General features: G+C 32.0%; 2 protein-coding genes across 3 annotated transcripts; one reads left to right on the top strand and one right to left on the bottom strand.

Moving 5' to 3' along the window:
* Positions 1-167: 167 nt before the first annotated feature.
* LOC113509694 (transferrin) lies at positions 168-19,746 on the top strand. Its single transcript, XM_026893093.3, has 15 exons — positions 168-372; positions 1,843-1,945; positions 4,012-4,151; positions 6,958-7,076; positions 10,060-10,219; positions 10,617-10,774; positions 11,894-12,098; positions 13,192-13,354; positions 14,201-14,327; positions 15,039-15,223; positions 16,033-16,126; positions 16,643-16,718; positions 17,429-17,521; positions 17,976-18,238; positions 19,501-19,746. The coding sequence occupies exons 1-15, from the start codon at positions 309-311 to the stop codon at positions 19,591-19,593; spliced, it is 2,043 nt and encodes a 680-aa protein (XP_026748894.2). The 5' UTR covers positions 168-308; the 3' UTR covers positions 19,594-19,746.
* Positions 19,677-21,836, bottom strand: LOC113509695 (succinate dehydrogenase cytochrome b560 subunit, mitochondrial-like). Of its 2 annotated transcripts, none has more exons than XM_026893094.2 (4): positions 21,758-21,836; positions 21,604-21,666; positions 21,291-21,526; positions 19,677-20,073 (listed from the first exon to the last, which is right to left on the bottom strand). In XM_026893094.2, exons 2-4 carry the CDS (start codon positions 21,624-21,626, stop codon positions 19,787-19,789), a joined length of 546 nt encoding a protein of 181 aa, XP_026748895.1. In that variant the 5' UTR covers positions 21,627-21,666; positions 21,758-21,836; the 3' UTR covers positions 19,677-19,786. The 2 variants fall into 2 exon arrangements, with proteins under 2 accessions (XP_026748895.1, XP_031766778.1); XM_031910918.2 differs by having other exon boundaries at positions 21,749-21,778.
* Between the last annotated feature and the right edge of the window lie 10 nt (positions 21,837-21,846).

The following is a 21,846-nucleotide window of genomic DNA, read 5'->3' as shown; positions in this document are numbered from 1 at the left end:
TAAATAGACCTAATAAGGTGTGTTGCTAGCAATGGGGCCATTAATTCCTATTACTAACAATCCCCCCCCCCCCACTTCTACCGCCAAAATACGTTGAAACTTCTAACAACAAACACAAATTAATGTTGCCTACACTGATTGTGTCATACAAAAATACAAAATCGTATCAGTTCCAGTTGTCGTGAGGTACATAATACTCGTATCCCTAACGCACAAAATAGATACCTAGTGAATTAATATAAAAGTAACTGGTAGTTGTCATACAAGTTGTAGTGTGTTTACAAGAGCCGCTGTGTTCACATTAAACTATGACATTCAAGTGTATTGTGTTATTGATAGCACTGGCCGGTTGTATCTACGGCAAACCAAATTGTATGTATTTTTTCTCTATTCTTTTTTTGAATTTATTAGATAATTTGAATTAGCATTTATTTAAATAAATGTCAATTCCATTTATTGTGTTTTATGAAGATCAGATTTTTATTTTATTTTTATTTTTTTATATTTATACTATTTTAAGTAGGTAGCCATTAAAATTAGTTTTTGATCAATTTTCGAAGTAACAAACATTGAAACAGCTAAATAAGTACACTATTACCTATAGACTTTTCATAGTTGTACGACTAAGTGTTTTTATCAAGGTATTTTGGTCTTTATAAATATAATATACCGATTTTATTTGTAGGTATATACCTTCATTTTACTTGAACAAAACCAGACATAGACTAAAATATTACTATTACAAATTATTGTGACCGTGTACTCATAGATCACATGGTTGGTAACTATTCTGCACAAGATACATGCCGGCATCTATACCTTCTTTATTAGTTTATATAAACATAATTATTATAAATATATATATACTGTAAACAAAATATATATGTATTTATTTTAATTACCTGCATATAATTAATATTACTTATCTCAATAAAGGTTATCGTGAGTTAACCTTAACATTCTTCAATAGATTAGGTTTTCGAGATTTTTAAATAAATCTGTTTTTATTATTAATATATGTTTTTCATCCAATCAACTTCACATTTGCATATTAAGTCATATATTTTATTCCCTTAAAAAATCTAACTATACATGTATATAAATTGTATTAATACTATCTGACCCGATAAATGTTTTGCTTCCTACCGTCACAATTTAATTTTAAAACGTTAGGTTTAATTTTTCTTATGAGAGTGAAAATTATCATATATATCTAGGTGGACCAGATAATACAATGCAATCAATACACATATGGTATGATTATTTGCATATATTTTATTTAGGTACATACATTTTTTTTAATAAATATATTTCTTGCGCCAAATCGCTACTGTCTTTCTCTTTTCTCCTTTACCCAAAAGTTACCTGAAAGAGATTGCTTTAACGACAAGACCGCCTTTTGTATTTCATAAGTGTAATATATTTTTTGTATTAATCTTTAAGTGGTGCAGTCAATTAATTTATACATTTACAATATTTCATTAAAATCGGTTGAATAATTTCAAAGATTTGTGCAGCGAAACATCGTGACACAGGATTTTTATTTATATGAAGATTAAAATTTATTTATTATATTAAAATAGAAATTAAACCAATGTCCCAATTAGATATTTATATCAATCTTTAACTGTCTACTGCTGAACATGAACCTCTCCCTTGGGGGATTTTGCCAACTGCAGTTAACTTTGGAAATGTTTCAAGAGGGACGCTACTGCCCATCCTTCGCCTCAGTTAGTCGCCTCTTACGACATACCCGGGCAAGGAAAAAGTGGCCTATTCTTTGCCGGGACCACACAGCAACATTAGATATTATGTTATGTTAATTTATTTTTTAAATTTTAGATAAAATATGCGTGCCCCAAAAATTTTTAAAGGAGTGCGAGCAGATGTTGGAAGTAGAAACAAAAAGCAAAGCCGTTTTAAAATGTGTAGCAGCTAGGGACCGGTATGTATAACTTTTAATGGACGTTCTATATGCGAACATTTAAAAGTTTATTAAGCAAATTCTAAAAGAGGAGGTTTGCAATTGTCTGTACTTTTCAAATGGCTTTAAAAGAAAGGAAATTCCCAATTCGGCTGTATTATTTTTATGTTTGTTACCTTATAACTCCTTTAATTTTAAACCGATTTTGAGAATTCTTTTTTTATCTGAGAGGATATACTTACAGATTGGCCCTGTAGAAATTTTATCGAAATCGGTGTAGTAGTTTAATTTTTAGGCGAAAATAGCTGGTTTAGTAACAATTAAAGTTGGTTTTTTCATGGTGGTTTTTATCCTTAATTTAAGTATCTACGTTACACTATTACGCCAATTCTAAACTTATTTTGAGTAATTCTTTCTGCAGTCGACAACAGGGATATTAGTCTCCATTGTTAGTAATATACATTGTCAAGCTGTCCCCCTCGTGGAACACCCTGGAAACCATTATAATTAATTCGTGGTAAATTTGTCACGATAGGCCAACTAATCTAACTTCATCCTCATCTATCATACCACATTGGTATTTCGCCTGCGTAAACCGATAGTGCAGGCAAAGTTGCTATTCCATTTTTATTTATAAAAAAAAAGTTTAGACTTGCATTTACACCACTAAGAGCACCTTCAGTTCTTAAAAATAAAAACGCTTAAAAAATGACATTGACATTATACTTATTTTATATTTTACATTATATATTGTGTTCGTATGGTAACCACATTAGCCTGCTCACATCTATGGCCGATAATTACCACTGGCATCAAATTGCCATTCTAAGTTCTATAAAAAATATTTAAGAAATTATTATGAGGATAACATTTCATTTTGCATGTTTAAATGTACAGAAATCCCATGTTTAGAAGATCTGTTCAAATAAATGTTTAGGCAAAATGCAAAATCATAATGCACCCACACGAAACGATGTATTTTTTATTATAAATGTTTGTCTATTAATATTCATAGCACGCATTTTACTACATGCCTGGTGTTATAGAATAAATAATGTAGTGTCTAGACATTGTTTTTGTGTATGTTAATGTAAATATTCGTTATGGTTTTTAAACAAATGTGTATTAACGACTAAGCGAAGCATACAATGGTTGACAGTCTATGAAATATACAAAATTTATCAAAATGTTTTGAACGATATATCTCTAAAATTTACAAATTTTAATAAACTAGCCGTATCCTGCAGCTTTTATCGGAATCAATACATTAAATATCTCATGTACTAAATTAGGATATTACCTACCCGTATACCAAATTTCATTGAAAAGTTTTCAAACACGTGTCGCAAAACGTGCATAAACAAAATAGCAGCCAGAGATTGATTATATTTTTGATTTTCTTTTTTATGATTTTTTTTCTATTCCTGAGGACTCAGTTGTTATTCCTCTATACCCTATAAATTCACTGCCATATCCCACCATTCAAAACGAAACACAGCTATCCAAACACAACTGCTTCATGGTAGAAACACGAATGGGACAGAAGTGCCCAGGCAAACAATTGATGGTTAAAATGGAAGGTTGTGGAACTTCTGGTAATAATAGTAGTAGTTAATCTATGATTTCTTGGCAGTTAAACAAAATTAAACAAAATAAATATTAAAAACAAAAAAAAATTAAACAAAATAATTCTAATCAAATAACTAATGATATATACATCCTCAAGATAACACCTAGTTCAGTAAAAAGGCTTTTCAATACATTCAGTGGAATTTGCATGAAATAATAATTAACACCCATCTATCCTTACAAACGTTTGCATTTATAATATTAATAAAGTAAAATAACAGATGAAGGCATTCTAATAAAGCCATCCTCATCAGTAGATACACTCGTCACTGGACATGATTATTTTTTGTTTTGAAGAGTACATACGGTACCATACGGCAATAAATTACAGGATACAACGGCATTTAGTCCTCTTTTTTTCATTCCACTTGTTTTTTCCTAAGTTAACATTTATTTTTTATTTTTATAATCTATTTTTTATTACTTAAAATGTATTAACATTAGTTCTTTCGTTACAGAGTAGAATGTTTGGATTTTATACTACAGCGTCAAGCTGACTTTGTGCCAGCTGATCCTGAAGATATGTACTTAGCGTCTAAAATGCCCAATCAGGATTTTTACGTCTTCCAAGAGTTCAGAACTTATGATGAACCTGATGGTAAGTTAATAATATTTACTGCTCTTAATTTTACATTAATATTTTTATGTTTTTAACATATTAATCAATTAAGGTACTGTTATATTTTAACCCCCTTATTTATAAAAATGTCAAACCTCTCATAAATCTATTTTAACTGCTCTGTATCTTTTAGAATTCCTTATTTGAAAAAAGTGACAAAACAGTAGTATAGTTAAATTAGATGTGTAGAACGTTTCAGTTTTTATGAATAAGGAGGTAATTGTGTATCTATTCGAGACCCTTATATGTGAGGGGCTATGGTCCCAAAAATAGTCGAGTATTAATAACAATAATACTGACTTACAGTTAAAATATCATATATCGGTACTTACAAAACCTTGTTTGCAATTTCTTATAAATATAATGGTATAAGTAAGTACTACCTTAAATTTAAAACTGAATATCCAGACGTGTAAACTAATATAACTCTTGATTAATTTAAAACCAATTACATAACTATATTCAGAAACTATGCTTTACATTTCAATTCAATGAGAAAAGGGGCAGGCCTACTGTCGACTTATGGACGGAAATTGAAAATGAACACACAAAGGTTTTGGTACCGGCCTAATTCGAAATCCCAACCGTGATCTACAAATAGGAGTAGGAAAGCTCTAGACTAACAAATATATGTATTGAAATTCATATAAAACTATATATCTTGAACTATGTATATAATTTAGTATCTATCGATTAAAACTAAGTGATACTTATCATACAAGCGTGAGGGAAAACAGGACTATTATATATACGAGATAGTGGGGAATAACAAGCATTATATTATACCAATATGGCGTAGAACGCAAGCGGGTTCCCGTTCCATTTTCATACATTTAAATAAAACATGGACGTGTGAATATTTCTATCAAATGGATTAAACACGAATTATTTTCTTTTATAAAGTAATCAGAACACATTAGAATATAACTAACACGTTAGATAACTCTGTGTAACCTATTTCCCAAAATATTAAATTCCTTAAATATCATTTTACAGTATTACATATCACTTCCATTTGATTCCTTCAAAAAAATATTAAGAAATATGTTACTCCCATCAGAAAAGCATCGAGATAAAGTGTCCCACTGTTTTTAACGTAATTCCGTCGTAACATTGATAAGAGCCAATCCCAAATAGTGTATAGATTACATAATTTTTAAATTGGAGAAAGCTATAAGCCAAGTAGGGCATTATCGCTATCGGCTATGAAAAAGCATTCATGAATATTTCCTGTTTCTTTTCTATACTGAGATGTAATTAAAAAGATAACTATACTATGAGAGTAATAGATACGCTTCGTTTGATTCGGTGCATTAATACCTTTATATCATTAACCCGAGAGACTCAATTTCCAAGCACTTCTATCGGTGAGATCCATTTAAATCTTTGTTTAGAACTTATACGTAAATCTTTATTTTTATGTAACTATATATTACCTAATTAAACCTCAGATATTCGTATTTAGTTATCTATTAGTCATAGTACTATCAGGTTTAAGTATGCATTAGAACAGGGTGTTTATTGTGAACACTTTATACGATCTGTTTAGGACATGATGCACTTTATTTCTCCTAATAAATAAAAGCAAAATAAAAAGAAACACTCTTCACCTTTTTTATTATAGTTCGTAATACAAAATTATTAATAATTAATAAGATAAAATTACTAGGTAACTAACCTAGTAATTTTAGACAAAAATAAATATTATTATTGTATAGATTCCAACAAAAACTATTCACATTCTATTTTAATAGGTCTTGATAATTTATTTTTTCACTATTTATTGCGATATTACATGTATTTTGTTTTGAAAAGGGGAAATAGAAAAATGTATCTGGCACCGCATATTGGCTTTTGCATCATATCGCACACATGGCGCGCACCGCTAGTATTGCAGTTTGTATGGGAACATAAAAAATAATGAAGCCAGTAAAAATAAACGGTTATTCTCGCATGAAACCCATTGTTATCGAAGACGAAACCTAATACATAATTAGGTTCATCCTTTGTAATATCTACTGTAAATCGACAGAATCGATGAAAACTCATATAGATCTTTCATTCAAAGGAATTATTTTTTATTACAAGATGGAATACGCGCTTGATCTTACCTACCAGATAGTACGTGATGATCTCAGATGGAGGGCGCTTACCCAGGAAATACTTATTCACCATCGACTTGAAGGAGTCCAGAATTGCATTTCTCTGATAACACAAACGCAAGAATATAAATTGTCATATACAAATATACATTAGTTTTTTACCTTACTGTTACTAATTTTATTATCAATAGATATGTAAATAACGATCGACTACTGAACTTTTTGAAGATTTTACCAATAAAATGAGTATAGTAAAATTAAGACATAGGTACACTTTATAAGTTTTTAATATAACTGCAATTTTATATATCTATACTAATATTATAAAGAGTTAATATTTGATTGTTTGTAATGGGTAAACTCAAAAACTATTTTACCAAATTTAAAAATTGTTTTAACTATAAAAAACTTACATTATCAACGAGTTACGTAGAGTATATATTATTAGAAAATCCTAGCTACCGATGCGAAGCCGGGCAGAAACTCTAATATATTATATTACGCTTATTATTACCTACATAAAAACATTTATTTACTAATTTTATTATATGTCATAGTACTGAACTGAACAGTTGCTTTGAGAAAATTCTCAGTTACTTTGAGAAATTTCTTAATTGCTTTGAGAAAATTACTCTTAAAGCGTTTTAAAAATTATTTTGCTTACAATTAATTTTATTTGCCAGCTGAGTTCCGTTACCAAGCTGTTATAGTAGTTCACAAGGATCTCCCGATTAATAATTTGGACCAACTCAAAGGATTGAAGTCATGTCACACTGGTGTTAATAGAAACGTTGGTTATAAGGTACGTAATGAACATTTTAATTTTTTTATTTTTTTTATTTTTGGCCTTTTATCACTTGTACAATATGCCCAGTGCTTGAGTCGTTAAAACATAAAAAAAAAATAACAAAAAGTAAAATACTGTTGAACGACTACTTCTGAATCATCATCATCTTGTCAGCAGTTAACTATCCACTGTAGTTGCCACGCTTGGAAGACGAGTTGGCAACCGTAGTTAGGCTTTTAGCAATGTTTTAAGAGGAACGTTACTGCCTATCCCTCTACCATTAAATTCCCTGCCTTTAAACCCCCTAAATCTCTTATGATACTCCGGGAATAAAAGGCGGTAACCATTACTCATACTGAAAAATATTTATTCAATCTGTAAACTCTAATAAAACTTGAACAATACATTGTAATATAATGTGTGATCATTTCTTCGAATTGTTTGTATCTAGAATAAATTTACTACTGTAATATTTTAAATAAAATAATAAAAGGTGTCAGTCCATCTATCTGTAGTTTATGTGTAAATAAATATTTACTTATCAATTAGGTGCACATAGGTACATTTATATCTATACTGTGTTGTCACGTTAACAAGAATGAAAAGACCAAAGTCGACTAGAAAACGCTTATAAATCAGTTAGCAACTTTTCTGAAAACAGGGTCGGCCGAAATCTTTAGAGAACCCACTTTCGTTTTTATTCAATAAAGAAAAGTCGAAGAAAAATCAAAGAAAAGAAAGAAAAAGGACATTTAAAGTTCGCGAGGGGCTCAAAGTAATTAAAGAACAATCGTTAGAGGATAGGTATTTACTGTTACATTTCTATATAGAATACCAACTTCACTTAACGAAACCACTTTAAACTTTGTATTTTATAAGATAATTATTTAATGTAATTGTTACACTTCTAAAAAAAAACATTTAAATATTTTTTGTCAGTTGTCTAGTACCATAATATGATATTATTCATATCGTTTACTATACTCATCTTCGTGTATAGTATAGTATATCTTATGTATGTGTAAATATATAAGTTTATTTATTATTTATATATATTTATTTGTGTATGTATGTAAATATTAATATGTATATATATAAATTTTTAATAGTACCGCATTCAAGCATTCTAACACTTTTCTAAGATTGACTGGGAGGGGTATATACATATTTTGTACTTCAGCACGGGCCTCTTGTTCTTTTTTTTATGCAAGCAGTAAGGAAAACGTATCTATCGTTAGATTCATTTGCCACTTGTCTGCAGACTGATCCACCTACGGACAACTGGTTTAATTCAAAATATTTGACATCCTCACTCTATCTAAGAGGTCACCTTATAGCTGTAGCGTTTGCCTATCACGTTTACGTTACAGGTTCTGTATAGGTCAAGGAATCGAGAACCATTCTCCTTAGATTCTTCATTTATTTCTAATTTAAAATATAAAAATTGTGGTAAAAGTCATTGTTTTTTGTTAAAGTATTGAGTTTAATATATTTTATTTTAAATATTACAACAAAAGATTCAAAATAATTTTAATTTAAGATAAAAACCCGAAAATACAAATCAGAAAAAATATATAAAAACCTGTCAAGATAACCCGTAGGAATAATTGTATATAACATTGTCTGTATGTTGATTTTGGCATCATGCAAAAAAACTGCATTAAATAGCATGTGGTTTTCACTGTTGCATTCCTGAAGATCTAACTTAAAATTTTATATATATTATGTCTTCATATGTCATCTACAAGCAATATATTTTATTAGTTTTCCTACTCACACGTATGAAGTAATGAGCAGAAATATAGTGTTAGTTCCATATTAAATTTCACACACAAAATAATATTTTCTATTTATCAAAATTTACTTATATGCTTCATAATCAAGTCTAATTTTAAAACTAAATAAACTGATCTAAATATTTATCTATCGCCGTTTGGTCCCGGTATAAAATGAACCATCCCTTCCTTTCCCCCGGGTGTCGTAAGAGACGATAAAAGGAATGTAAAGGTCGAGGGATAGGCAATGAAGTCCTTTTAAAACATCACCAAAGCCTAACTGCTGTTACCAACCCGCCTGCTAAGCCGAGAAACTTCTGGCAAAACCCTCCAGTAGGAGAAACCTATGTTCAGCAGTGGATAGTTGACGTCTAATATAAAAATAATAAAAAAATGTGTGTTGTCTACGAATAGAATCAATCAGAACATATTCCTTTTTAAAAGGCCGGCAGCACACCTGCAATGCCAATTGGTGTTGTGGGTTATCATGGGCGGCGGTAGTCACTTACCATCAGGTGAACATGCGGTTCACCTGATGGTAAGTGACTATCTGTGCTCGTTTGCCCCCTGTGTTGTAAAAAAAAAACAAAGACTAGAAAAAAGAACTAAATTAATCACTGTAATCTTCAATCAAAGTGATCCATGTAGAATACGTGACGTTGACGAAAATCTTATTCCGTTGTAAATAACCGAAAGAGGAATTTGATCAGCTATGCATTGGATGGAAATTTGCCGCCACATCTGATATTTCCATGAAATTGTTCAATGTTTCATCCACGCTATATTTCATATCAGCGGGTTTTACCCTAAAGATAAATGGAACATGACTCATGAGAAATGGATTTGGGAAGTGAACGGTGCAGTTTACATAATGAAAACATGGGTTAATTATATGATAGGAGGCACCATCTATTGTTTTATATTGCTTTGCCTGCATAAATTAGAACAATAAGCAGATATTTTTATTATATCCCTAGACTATATTTCACAATCCAAACCGAAACACAATAGCATCTATACAAAGGACTTTTGTATTCTTTGATCTTCACTTGTTGCTTAAACATATTTGAATGATTAAATGAAAAACATCTTTATAATTTCACGGATTTTTGTGGCAAATTGCATGACGATGGGTTTTGCAGTTAAGCCTTCAAAAATAACACACAATTAATCAAACTTACTTTCACATTTATAATTCGATATGATTGACTTTATTTCCATAGATACCATTAACAATGCTGATGAAAAGACCGATATTCCCGAAGATGAACGATCACTCAATATCGCCCAAGGAGAACGAACTAAGAGCCCTGTCCACATTCTTCAAACAGTCCTGCATTGTCGGCACTTGGTCACCAGATGAAAAGACTACCAGAGCTTGGAGTAAATATGATATTGGCCTGTTATTTTCAATATGTTTTATATAAGACAGAATAATCAAGCTGACAGTCCACCTGATAGAAAACTATAATCATCGCCTGTAGACATAAACAGCACAGTGTATAATGTGATATTCATTGTACCTTAAGAGTTACCATTTCGAAAAACTAGTGTCATGCATCCTTACCCAGTAATTTCACTTCCATACACCTGCTTTATGACAGAAATACGAATGAAAGAATGATATATATGCAAACGACTTTTGGTTAATGTATCTGGTAACTGATAAAAGTAATTGGCTCTGAAGTCACGTAAAAACCTACCAACTTTGAATTTTACACATTATCTATGTCTTTAGGTAGAAAAATGCAACTAGTCCATTAAATTGAATATTTTTTAGAATCCCAATATAGCAAACTATGTGCACTGTGCCAACACCCAGACAAATGCGACTATCCGGATGACTTCAGTGGTTACGAGGGTGCATTAAGGTGTCTGGCACACAACGGTGGTGAAGTGGCCTTCACTAAAGTCTTCTTTGTGCACAAATTCTTTGGTGTAAGTATACAAATAAGTCTAATGTGAGTGGAACTCGTATCTCTTTTCGTCGCCTTTTAGTCATAACACCTTAGTCTCCTTAATAACCATGAGGATCATGTTTTATTCTGTAATGTGTCATGAATAAATAATAATAATAAACAGTAATTTAGATCTTTGATCTAATATAAAGCAAATTAACTTGTAGATGACAGGACCAATCGATTTGAGCATAAATCTGATTATTCGGCATTATGAACAGAATTAATTAGCGATCGATAAAACTACACCTCTGATAATTGCCTGACTGTGAAATGTATGACAAGGACAAATATTGCATCAGAATAATAAACTCTATTCGCAAAGTTCCAATACTTTGTTTGAAACATTTTTTAGACCTAATAAAGTTTTTTAGGTACCTATCACCTTAGAGTTAATAATACTAAAAAATGCTACTTTAATTGTAACATAATTAGTATTAATATAAACCCTATCGTTACCCACAGACAGGCACACTTGCGTATATAATATTAGTAAAGAATTAAGGATGACATAAGAAATTCAGTGGAATTGAAAACTTCCCCATAATAAAGTTTTTTGATATTGAGGTAGGAATCTTAATCCAATGTAATCTTCAGCAAAAATTTTGTATTCTGCACAGAAGTTACGAAGGTATTGATATTCGGAACTGGGATAAAAGTTTCTAAAGAATGAAAGTATCGAACACACATTTATAGAGTTCCGTAGCTGTGTTTTAAAGTTTTAATTTATTTTGCTAATAAAAATTCTAAAAAAATATATGATATACTCTGTAATGGAACCTACAACCTCGCATTGGTCTCGCTTCTTTAGCTTAATAAGTTTTTGAGATATATTACTTTGAATAATAGTCATGCGTACGGTTACTTTTTCTCGTATCTCAAGGTCAAGGTGAAAGTTGTTCGCGAAATATACATAAATCGTGTTGGTACACCAAGTAGATATTAAAACATAAGTTTCAATATAGGTTCCCATTTGGGAGTAGATTCGACATATTTATCCGGCTAAACCCTTTATGTATGTTATCAACGCAAATACATACCCAAGTTTGACTTATTGGAAGACCAAAGCATGGTATTGATGTTTTTATTCTCTTTCCAGCTTCCCTTAGGCACGATACCCGCCAAACCTTCAACGGAAGACCCGAAACAATTTAGGTACCTTTGCGTTGATGGATCTAAGGTTCCAATTGGTGACAAACCTTGTACTTGGGCCGCGAGACCTTGGCAGGGTTTGATTGGGCACAACGATGTCTTAGCTCAACTTTCACCTCTCAGGGAAAAGGTTAAGCAATTGGCTAATGCAGGTACGTCTGTTGCAGTACCTACTATTCCCCACGACTTTGCCCGTAGCTATCGATGTTTCTCGTTTCCGTAAAACTATATTTCAGTTGTATTATATCTACCAGAGGGAGACTTTGTACAAAAGTCGATTGCTTGGGTACCTCTGTCCCATTCGTGTTTCAACCGTGAAGCAGTTGTGTTTGCATGGCTGTGTTTCGGTTTGAAGGGTGGGATATGGCGTGAATTTACTGGGTACAGAGGAATAACACCTGAGTCCTCAGGAATGGCAACGCATGGGGGGTATCATGGGCGAAACAGTATACTCTGTTATATCCATGTTACTGCTCATGTCTATAGGCGACGGTTACCACTTTCCATCAGGTGGGCCGTCAGCTTGTTTGCCATTCTAAGTCGTATAAAAAAAAAAAAAAAAAAAAAAAAAACTATCATAATGAAATTGTAAATAGGCGATATCTGTACTAGTACATGGAAGATATAGAAAAATTACTATGAGAGGTCTTAATGAGACCAATAGAGGCCAAAACAATATCTTTTACAATTTTGTTTCTGTCTGTATGAATATATGTATGTTTGTTCCTGTATCACACAAAAATTACAGCGACATATTTAACGCAGTTTCTTTCTTTCAAATGTATTTATCAAGCTTAATACACCCTCTAAAAGTAGTTACTTCATTAATTTTCCGACTTCTGAAATAACACATACGAAATAACGGAAAAAAGCTAGTAAATATTATTATATAATTTTGTTGTTATATGTTTCTAAGTTTAGCAGATTTAGCTGTATATTAATCAGTCACTTTACCCTTTTATGTCTTTTGTATGTTAGGATTTTTTATTTAATTATTTTCTAAAAGTATATAATCTTTATTTATCATTTGTTTCTAAACAAAGTTTCAGAACCTTTTTCTTTCTAATAGTAGTTATATTGAATAAATTAATGAAAAATTCTTTATTGTTCTCCTCACAGATTAATACAGATTACATATTATTTATAGGTATAGTCATATAATGACTATTTAAATATGGCCTTATACTTGTTTATGGTCTAAGTATGTAAGTAACCATTTAATTTTTGGAACTGTTTTATTCGTAGGAGCTAGCACCACACCAAGCTGGTTCACAAACGTTCTAGGCCTTTCGGAAAAGATGCATCACGTCGCAGATAACATTCCAATCCCAACGTTAGACTACCTCAACAAAGCTAACTATACAGAAGTCATTGAAAGAGGACACGGAGCCCCAGAACTGGTTGTCAGGTAAAGATTGCATTGAAAGTATAAGTTATAGCTTATAGTTACCGTAGTCGTGGCATTGAATGGACCACTTTGCCATAGGTGTCGTAAGAGGTGACTAAGGGAACTTAATGGTCGAGGGATAGGCTGCAGTGTCCCTCTTAAAACATCACCAAAGCCTAACTGCGGTTACCGATCTACATTAGGCGTTGCTACTACTGACGAATATACTATATGAGATTGAGAAGGATACTACCTACATTTTATTCCGGTCAGTAAACACATCCCGGTCAAACGAAACCCCGCCAACAAAGTTGTGGGTATAAGCTAGTATTATGTACATAGAAACTTGTGCAAAACTTCATATTTAGCAATTTTGTCCGTACATTGTCCATTCCAAAAAAATTCCAACTCGAGACGTCGGTAAGCTAGTCCCCTGTCATATTTGATTCAAGTGTTGCTCATCACAACAGCAGCAACCAGCAAATACAGAAAATGACTGATTTCTACAGAAAATTAAATAACTCGACAACTTGTGTAATAAAACGACAGACACAAACCGGAACACATTTCTTTTACTAAAAGGAAAATAAAACTAAAACACACAGCATCAGCAAAACTAACAGAAGCGATACATCCACAGCCTTTTACTCTTAGTGTAAAGTTCAAAATTGCACACTTCAAATCGTACGCGGAACGAATTTTGAATCGACTAAAGTTTTTCACTGTTCACTGTGTAAGGTTTAAAACGGCAAAGCCAGTCTTTTTTGATGTTTTAAAACTATCAAACCTTATTCTCTCGATTTAAGGTCTAAGTTAGGAAAACACTTGAAACCCTCAGGGTGTCTCACTAACCTATTCTGTTTGTAGACTGTGCGTGACGTCCAATGTGGCGCTAACGAAATGCAGGACTATGTCTACCTTTGCGTTCAGCAGAGACATTAGGCCGATATTGGATTGCGTGCAACAAAATTCAGATGAGGAATGTCTTAAAAGCGTAAGTACATTTACATGAAAGATGAGAGAGATGAGAAGATTAAAATAAAAAACATTTTTAGAGAATATGATTGCTAACTATAATAGAATCTTCAAATTCATAATTCCACATTACGTAATGGCCAAGAAATTCAAAATTATCTTAATTTTTATTTTATTTATCTTTGTTTCTTATGTCTAAATTTACACTGATTAAATTAATATACTAATGCAATAAATTCAATGTAAGCAATAGGTATAACTGAAATAAAAAGATTTTTTTATAATTCAAAAATTAAAAAAAAAAAACACGAGTCTTCAAAATTAGGGTGGACCAACACGGGAATAAACTAAAAAAAGAATTATCAAAATTGATCTCGAATTGACGAAAATATTACATTACTATTATCTAAAGGCGTTACATAAAACAAACGCCGAGTAAAATCCGTCCCCTTCATTACCTACATTTCAAATTATTAATTGCACCCATTTGTAGTAGTCACTTACCATCAGGTGAGCCGCATGCTCGTTTGCCCCCTGTGTTGTAAAAAAAAACCGAGATATATTTCTCATATTGTTTCTCTTAAATTTATAAATCAAGTAACAAGTTTTGTACCTTACATAAATACATAAAGGCTAATACATAACAGCTATACTATAGACTCCTATACTTAGGATATATAGGCTCGTGAGCGTAATTGTTGATAATAATTAAAAAGAAAACAAAAAACAGGTACAAGACAATGGTTCAGATCTAACCTCCGTGGATGCTCTGAGAGTAGCGTCAGCAAGCAAGGATTACGGCCTCCATCCAGTATTTCACGAAGTGTACGGTGCAAATAAAACATCAAACTACGCCGTAGCAGTCATCAAGAAGGGCACCAAGTACACAAATATTGAAGATTTGAGAGGAAAACAGTATGTTTATATCTATCTTTACCATAATAATACATTAATGTTTAATTTCGAGTTTTCCTTCTCTTACACTGATTTGTTTTGGTCTTTCTTTAACTTCCACTTAGCACATCCCAGGGATGTGGACGGAACTAAAAATATCAAATGCCTCAAATTGTTTTAGGGGATGAGGGATTGTTAGTAATGAACAATTTAATCCCCATTGCTAACAATATGCTGTTTATTCTACCTCTATACGGTAGTCCTTTGAAACCATATTAAGTAATTCCTGATTATTTTTACGATAACCTGTCTTTATTCATTGGTAGGGTACCAACGAATGACGACAATGACAGCATATATCAACAACGTAGACTGGATACCATTTCATTTTCATCACTAAAAAAATGGCCCAAACTATCCCATCTGAAATTAGTCGTCATGAAGTTCTAAATGGACAAATGTAACATACATTTGTCCATTTACTTAAGGACTTATAGACTTTAATGTTGTATGATTTATGGCATCGCGTTAATACCCATTTTTTATAGGATGGAAAAGGATTGTTGATAATGAATTCTAACTGTACGAACTATAGGGTATCATGTTGATCTCCTAATCGTTCCCCCTGGAAACCATCCTGGTTAATTATTGTTGAATTCATCCCGATTTAACCTTCTGACCTGCTTCATCCTCACTTATCATCCCTCACTGGTGCCCCGCCAGCGTATACCAATAGCGCAGCCAATATCACTATTTCATTTTCACTCATTAGAAAAGTACTGTCTGATACAAAACTTACTTTATACTACATCCCAATGTTTACTTCTCAGATCTTGCCACGACCCATTCGGATCATTCAGCGGACTGCACGCACCTCTCTACTATCTCATCAACAAGGGAAAAATAAGCACCAGTTCTAGTGAGGTTTGTATTAACAAAGTTAAATCCCTCTCTGTCACAAAAAACAAATTAGGCATCTTCCTTTATACGAAATCTGACAATATCTGAAGTATAAAGACTTGTAGAAGTGTGACAATGATATCTAAACCATATCAAGAAAATACTTATAGATATGTACCTTTATGTAGATAAAAAAAGTTACTTGCAGAAAATAATTCCATTAGATTTAACAGTTGTTTGGAATAATAAAAAAGATAAGACGAAATGCTAACCTTTTGACTAAAATACGGATTCAAACTTCTTTTTTTTTTAATTTTTATATCACGAAGATGGCAAATATGCATACCTAGTCTGTCTGATATTAAACGATCACTGTAGCTTATGAACGCCTACGATACTAGGAATGAATAAGGATCACGTGCGCGTTGTCGCCCTAAAGATACCTTAATACCAGCTTTTTAAAGAACCCCATACAATAGTCTCTAAGGAAAATCTCGGCAGGGAGCTCATTCCAGAGCCTGAGTGTTTATCTTTTTTCAGTGCGTCAGAGACATTGGCGAGTTCTTCGGCGGCTCATGCCTACCTGGTGTTGATGAGCCGAGATATAATCCGACAGGTACCAACTAAACTAGAATCTAAAAGCCAGAAGTACAAGTATCTCCGTATATTGACCTGAGTTGTAACTGATCTATCCAACCGTTTCGGGCCCCACCTATTTGAAGTTAATGCTTTGAAGTTGAAACCTTTAATCTTTTAACTGCCCCAATCGGATTTATCCGACAAACGTTGTCGTACCCGTGTAGACCCCGTGTCGGATTTATACGAGAGAGAATCTCCCGTGTCATATTTATGATACCTGAGAAAGAATTTGATTGTAAGTTTTTCATTTATACTATTTATATATTAACATATTGAAAAAAAATAGAGATAGAACAAAAGTTTGCAGCATTTTAAAGTTATATCATAGTTAGAAATATTTAATAAAAAATACAATACCTATAAAATCGCCGATTTCAGTCAAGCGCTAGGGCAAAGCAACTGCTAGAAAGGTCAAAAGTTTAACAATATTTTATCACACTATGGAAATACCAAAACATTATACTTAATTTTTTTATTATACATATATAGTAAGGAGGTATTAAAGTATCATAATATTTTTAAATTATGTATCGCGGGTCCTCCTACTTCTGGCTTGTAGTTCACTACCTACTTAGTCTAACTAAACAAAATATAAGTAAAATATTTATTTCCGATACTCTACTCACACTTACTTAATGCAGTTGCTAAATCATTAACAATATATTTACACATTTTACTTATGTATAGGTGCTGATGTGTCCAGGCTGAAGAAGCTATGCAAATCTAAGAATCCACTGAAGTGTCTTACAGAATCACAAGCTGATGTTGCATTTGTATCAAGTAAGTTTAATTTATGGTACCACCATATCTATAAACAAAATAAATATATTACATATATATTTTAATATACTAGTACGTTTTTCAATCATAAATGATTTTAAAAATGAAACGTATATCCTATATTGTGCAGGAACTCGCAAGGGTCTATTCTAGGTCCTTTTCTATCTATAAGAGTTTATACAGTCGACTCATTACTAATTTCATTTAAATCCTTACAAATGTTTATTTACAAGCACAACTAGCTGCTTTTGTAATTAATTTAAAATATTTTGACGTTAAAAAAAACATTTCATAGTAATGTGATTATGTATTTTTTTCTGTAACTTGCGTAATCTTAGAAAACTACTTGTAACAAGACGTGCAGAATTATTTAAGTAAATAAAGACAAATCTCGAATATGAAACTGAACATTGATAGAGATATTTCTTACCATAACAACTATATTATATTGCAGGTGCTGACTTGGATAAATATGACGAGTCACAATTTGAGCTTCTATGCCTGAACAGAGAAGCAGGTGGTCGCGATAGTCTTTCCAACTACGCTACATGCAATGTCGCAATGGCCCCCTCTAGAACATGGCTTGCAGCTAAGAACACTATATCCGACGTATCCATAGCACACACTCCATTGAGTTTGGCCAAACTTCTTGATGATAGAACTGACTTATTCAATATATATGGAGAATTCATAAAGAACGATAATGTTATATTCAACGTAAGTCTTACACAAACTCTTTTATTTATTTATTTAAGAATATATTGCTCAGTTTAGTTAGTTTCCCAAAACGTATAGTGAGCCCAAGCTTCATTTTACTAACTTAAAAATTTTAAACATTTAGAAATTTTATTTAATTTGTCATTAAAAATATTAATATCCATCTGCTGAGCAATCGGAGAATTGACTAGAGAAATAGATAATAAATAAGAGCAAACTGTGTAGTACAGATTAGAATCGATGGTGCCGATAGTAATCGACATGCACGCAATCGTATGTAGCGTTAGGGTGCGTACAAAGAATAACGGTTGAGTGCCGCAGGATTATCTATTCTGCTGTAGAGCAATAGATAATATTGTACCATCAAATTGCACTTTCGACTTACCTCGAGTGTCTCTATACCTACAATACGGATATGGGGGGGAGGATTGTTAGTAATGGAGTCTAGCAATATACCCAACCAGGTCGACCTCCCCGCGGTTCTCCTTGGAGAACGTATCCCGTTAACGCAGGCGGGGTTGCCATACCATTATCACCCATAAAAAAAAGCCATACCAGATACGAAGTGATGGATACAAATAAGGATAGTAGCCGTAAGGTTTGTTATATAGAAAACGTGCAAATTTCCTCTGAACTCTTTCTAACATTATCTTATATTTTGTTTCATGAGAGTCCCAAATAATTGAGTTGAATTCTGAAAATGCTTCGTACAATTGTATAACATAATCGCACCTTTATTAGAAGTTGCGCCGACTGTCTTATTACAAAACCTAACAACAATCCCCTAATAATTGGTACCAGGAGTCGCATTGCTAGCAATATACTCTCTTATCTTTCTCAATATGTTATTTGGAATTAATCACCATAGGCTAAATTACATAACTTCTTATCTATCATCTTGCAGATACTCCACCAATACCACAACCGTAAATACATAACTATAAATAAATATACACATTAGGTACTATAATTTCTAATGAGATAGTCAAAAATATTTGATAATACTCGACATGTCCACATATTTCACTAAATATATCAGAGAATCTAACATGTGACATATGGCCAAGTCTAGCCATTTTTCAGATTATATTGGTTTGTTGTTTTTCCATCACCGTAAAGTATGTTCAAAATTGTATTCATAACTATACAATGTCTGGATATAAAAACCCCAAGTTCAAGAGAACAATAATATGTATATCATACCACTAGAATACTAAAACATCTAAAATTATTGCTATTAAAATGCAGTCCATTTATTTCAGAATGCTGCAACAGGGTTGGAAACCACAGAGAAACAAGACTTCGAGAAATTTAATACTATTCACGACGTAATATCAAATTGTGGTATTGCTTGAACTGTATTATCCTATTAATAAAATATAAACATTTTGTATTATTGTAATGACTGATTCTTGGTACAATTTAATGAAAACAAATCTGATTATGAACATTTTATTAATGACATTACTTAAAATGATAACAAATAAATAAATATAATATTTTCATTACCTGCTCTTATTTTATTCCAAAATTGTATGATGATTAAAATTATAATGCAGCAAGAATAAGGGTCACAACAGCGGATGCAGCCAGCATAGCATAACCAGTAGAATACACTTCCTTGAGTGTCAGACCCTTTGCCGTATCCCAGTATAGATGTCTGATACCATTGACAAAGTGGTAGCCTAATGGAGCTGCAATTGCAGCTTTTGCTAGTAAAAGTGTTGCAGGAGACAGATGGAGCCCCTCAATCATGGTGATGTAATGGGAGATGTCATTTGGCAGAATCAATGCTCCAATACCCAGCGCACTGACGTAACCAGATAGTATCATTCCTGAAAAAATTATGCTGATCAAATTACTGTGAATATTAAAAATGTGCCTAAATTTAATTCACTGTGATATGAATTTGTGATTAAAATAAATTACATGATATCATTTAAAATATGTATACTTAATTTTACTGTTTTTAATGTAAAATGTTTTTATTATTTCCTTTTTAGAGGTCCATACCAAAAAGGTACAAAGGACCTTATGGCTTGACACTCACAGTGCTATATCTCAGAAATTACCATTAATTTGAAAATTGGTATAGATTTTCATGTTTATGGCACACTTTATATAAAAAAAAATATAGTTTTTCAATTTTTGCAAATTATTTTTATAATATGTAATAATATGAATTTTTTTAATTCCATTCTCCAGCCCCTTTCTCTAATTTGTGAAAAGAAAAATTGAAATAATTACAGTATATAAAGGTATATGTGAATATTATAAAAAATACAATAATGTTTCTACGTAGCACTATTTTTGAGTAATTATCAAAAAACCTTCAAAAACAAACTTATATACGAGGTCCAGTTTTTAAACAAAATTATGGCCCAAACTAAGATAATTGAAATATCAATAATAACAACTATTAAGTCCCTGTTTCATATAAGTTGTAAAGAATTTTTTTTATCTATGTACAGAACCCTGAATATGTGAATTCAATTCTTAACTGACCAATTTTATTTGTATAACTTTGCCAAATTTCTTTCAAATTCATTCAGTCATACTAAATTAATATAATATTCAAACATCTTAAAAATTACATATAATATTTATGATTTTAATTTATACATCTGTTTATACTTTCACACCAAGTCCCTTACAGGGTAGGCAGAGAAAACTGAGTGCCAAAGACCTCTGTCCTTACATACATCTCTTGCTGCTTGCACTTTCATAAATCGTTTCATAAATTCAATTATATATACCATCTATAGGAGATGGTTACTACTTTCCATCAGATGGGCCGTCAGCTTGTTTGCCATTCTAAGTTATATAAAAAAATATAATTCAAACTTATAATATAGAAAATGATCGAATTTATACATTTACTAAATAGATAATAAAAATCAGTATCACATGAAAATACAAAGGACCTGGATCTCAAACTAGGATATAATTTATTATTAGATTATTAGAAAACAATCAACGAATATCTAAGGATAGAAGACCAAGGCAAATTTAATTAACTTCAACATTAGTTGAATATTGTGAAGAAACTGACCTGCGGCTCGATGAGTGATTGATAACATGCTGGTTAGCTGGGGAGCATAAATAGTAAGATGCGGTGACAGTGGGCGCTGAAGCCTTTCATTTCTAATATCGTGGTGTTCCGGCTTCGGAGGCTCGAACTTCTTGTATGTAATTTTTGGCACGCCAGCTGCTGCCTGAGCATATTGAGCGGCGCTTAAGACAGTGGGAAATTTGCTAATAGTGGAGAGCACCGGTTTGGTTCCCAATCTAAAAAGAATTTGTAAAATTACACCTTTAGAACGTGCAAACAAACTAAACCTATTACATAATGTTTGCAAACTAACCTGCCACAACAATAGAAGGCCATTGTTTATGCTATATTGTTTATTATATATCGTCGTAGGCTTCTGGAAAAAATAGCAATATATAACGTAAATTAACGATTTAATCTATAAATTACAAGAAATAAACAAAATAAAAATAACCTACTCAACTCACCACTGAGTCTGACTGACGGACGGAGACAGCAAATTGACAATTTGACGTCAAATCTCTTTGAATGACTGAAGACTGAAGATTTCGGAACA

The sequence above is a fragment of the Galleria mellonella genome, unplaced genomic scaffold (genome assembly GCF_026898425.1).
Source record: "Galleria mellonella isolate WM207_F2 unplaced genomic scaffold, CSIRO_AGI_GalMel_v1 utg54, whole genome shotgun sequence".
Lineage (NCBI taxonomy): Eukaryota > Metazoa > Arthropoda > Insecta > Lepidoptera > Pyralidae > Galleria > Galleria mellonella.
The sequence above is the reverse complement of the archived record's forward strand: the minus strand, read 5'-3'. Positions and strand labels throughout refer to the sequence as shown.

What these genes read in the sequence shown, in the direction of transcription:
- LOC113509694 (XM_026893093.3), top strand. Translation starts at nt 309, where the DNA reads ATGACATTCAAGTGTATTGTGTTATTGATAGCACTGGCCGGTTGTATC. An exon ending in TGTGTAGCAGCTAGGGACCG is followed by an intron (nt 1,946 to 4,011) that starts GTATGTATAACT and finishes CTTTCGTTACAG; the next exon opens with AGTAGAATGTTTGGATTTTA. An exon ending in ATAGAAACGTTGGTTATAAG is followed by an intron (nt 7,077 to 10,059) that starts GTACGTAATGAA and finishes TTATTTCCATAG; the next exon opens with ATACCATTAACAATGCTGAT.
- LOC113509695 (XM_026893094.2), bottom strand. Translation starts at nt 21,626, where the DNA reads ATGGCCTTCTATTGTTGTGGCAG. An exon ending in GCCTTCTATTGTTGTGGCAG is followed by an intron (nt 21,527 to 21,603) that starts GTTAGTTTGCAA and finishes AATTCTTTTTAG; the next exon opens with ATTGGGAACCAAACCGGTGC. An exon ending in AATCACTCATCGAGCCGCAG is followed by an intron (nt 20,074 to 21,290) that starts GTCAGTTTCTTC and finishes TAATTTTTTCAG; the next exon opens with GAATGATACTATCTGGTTAC.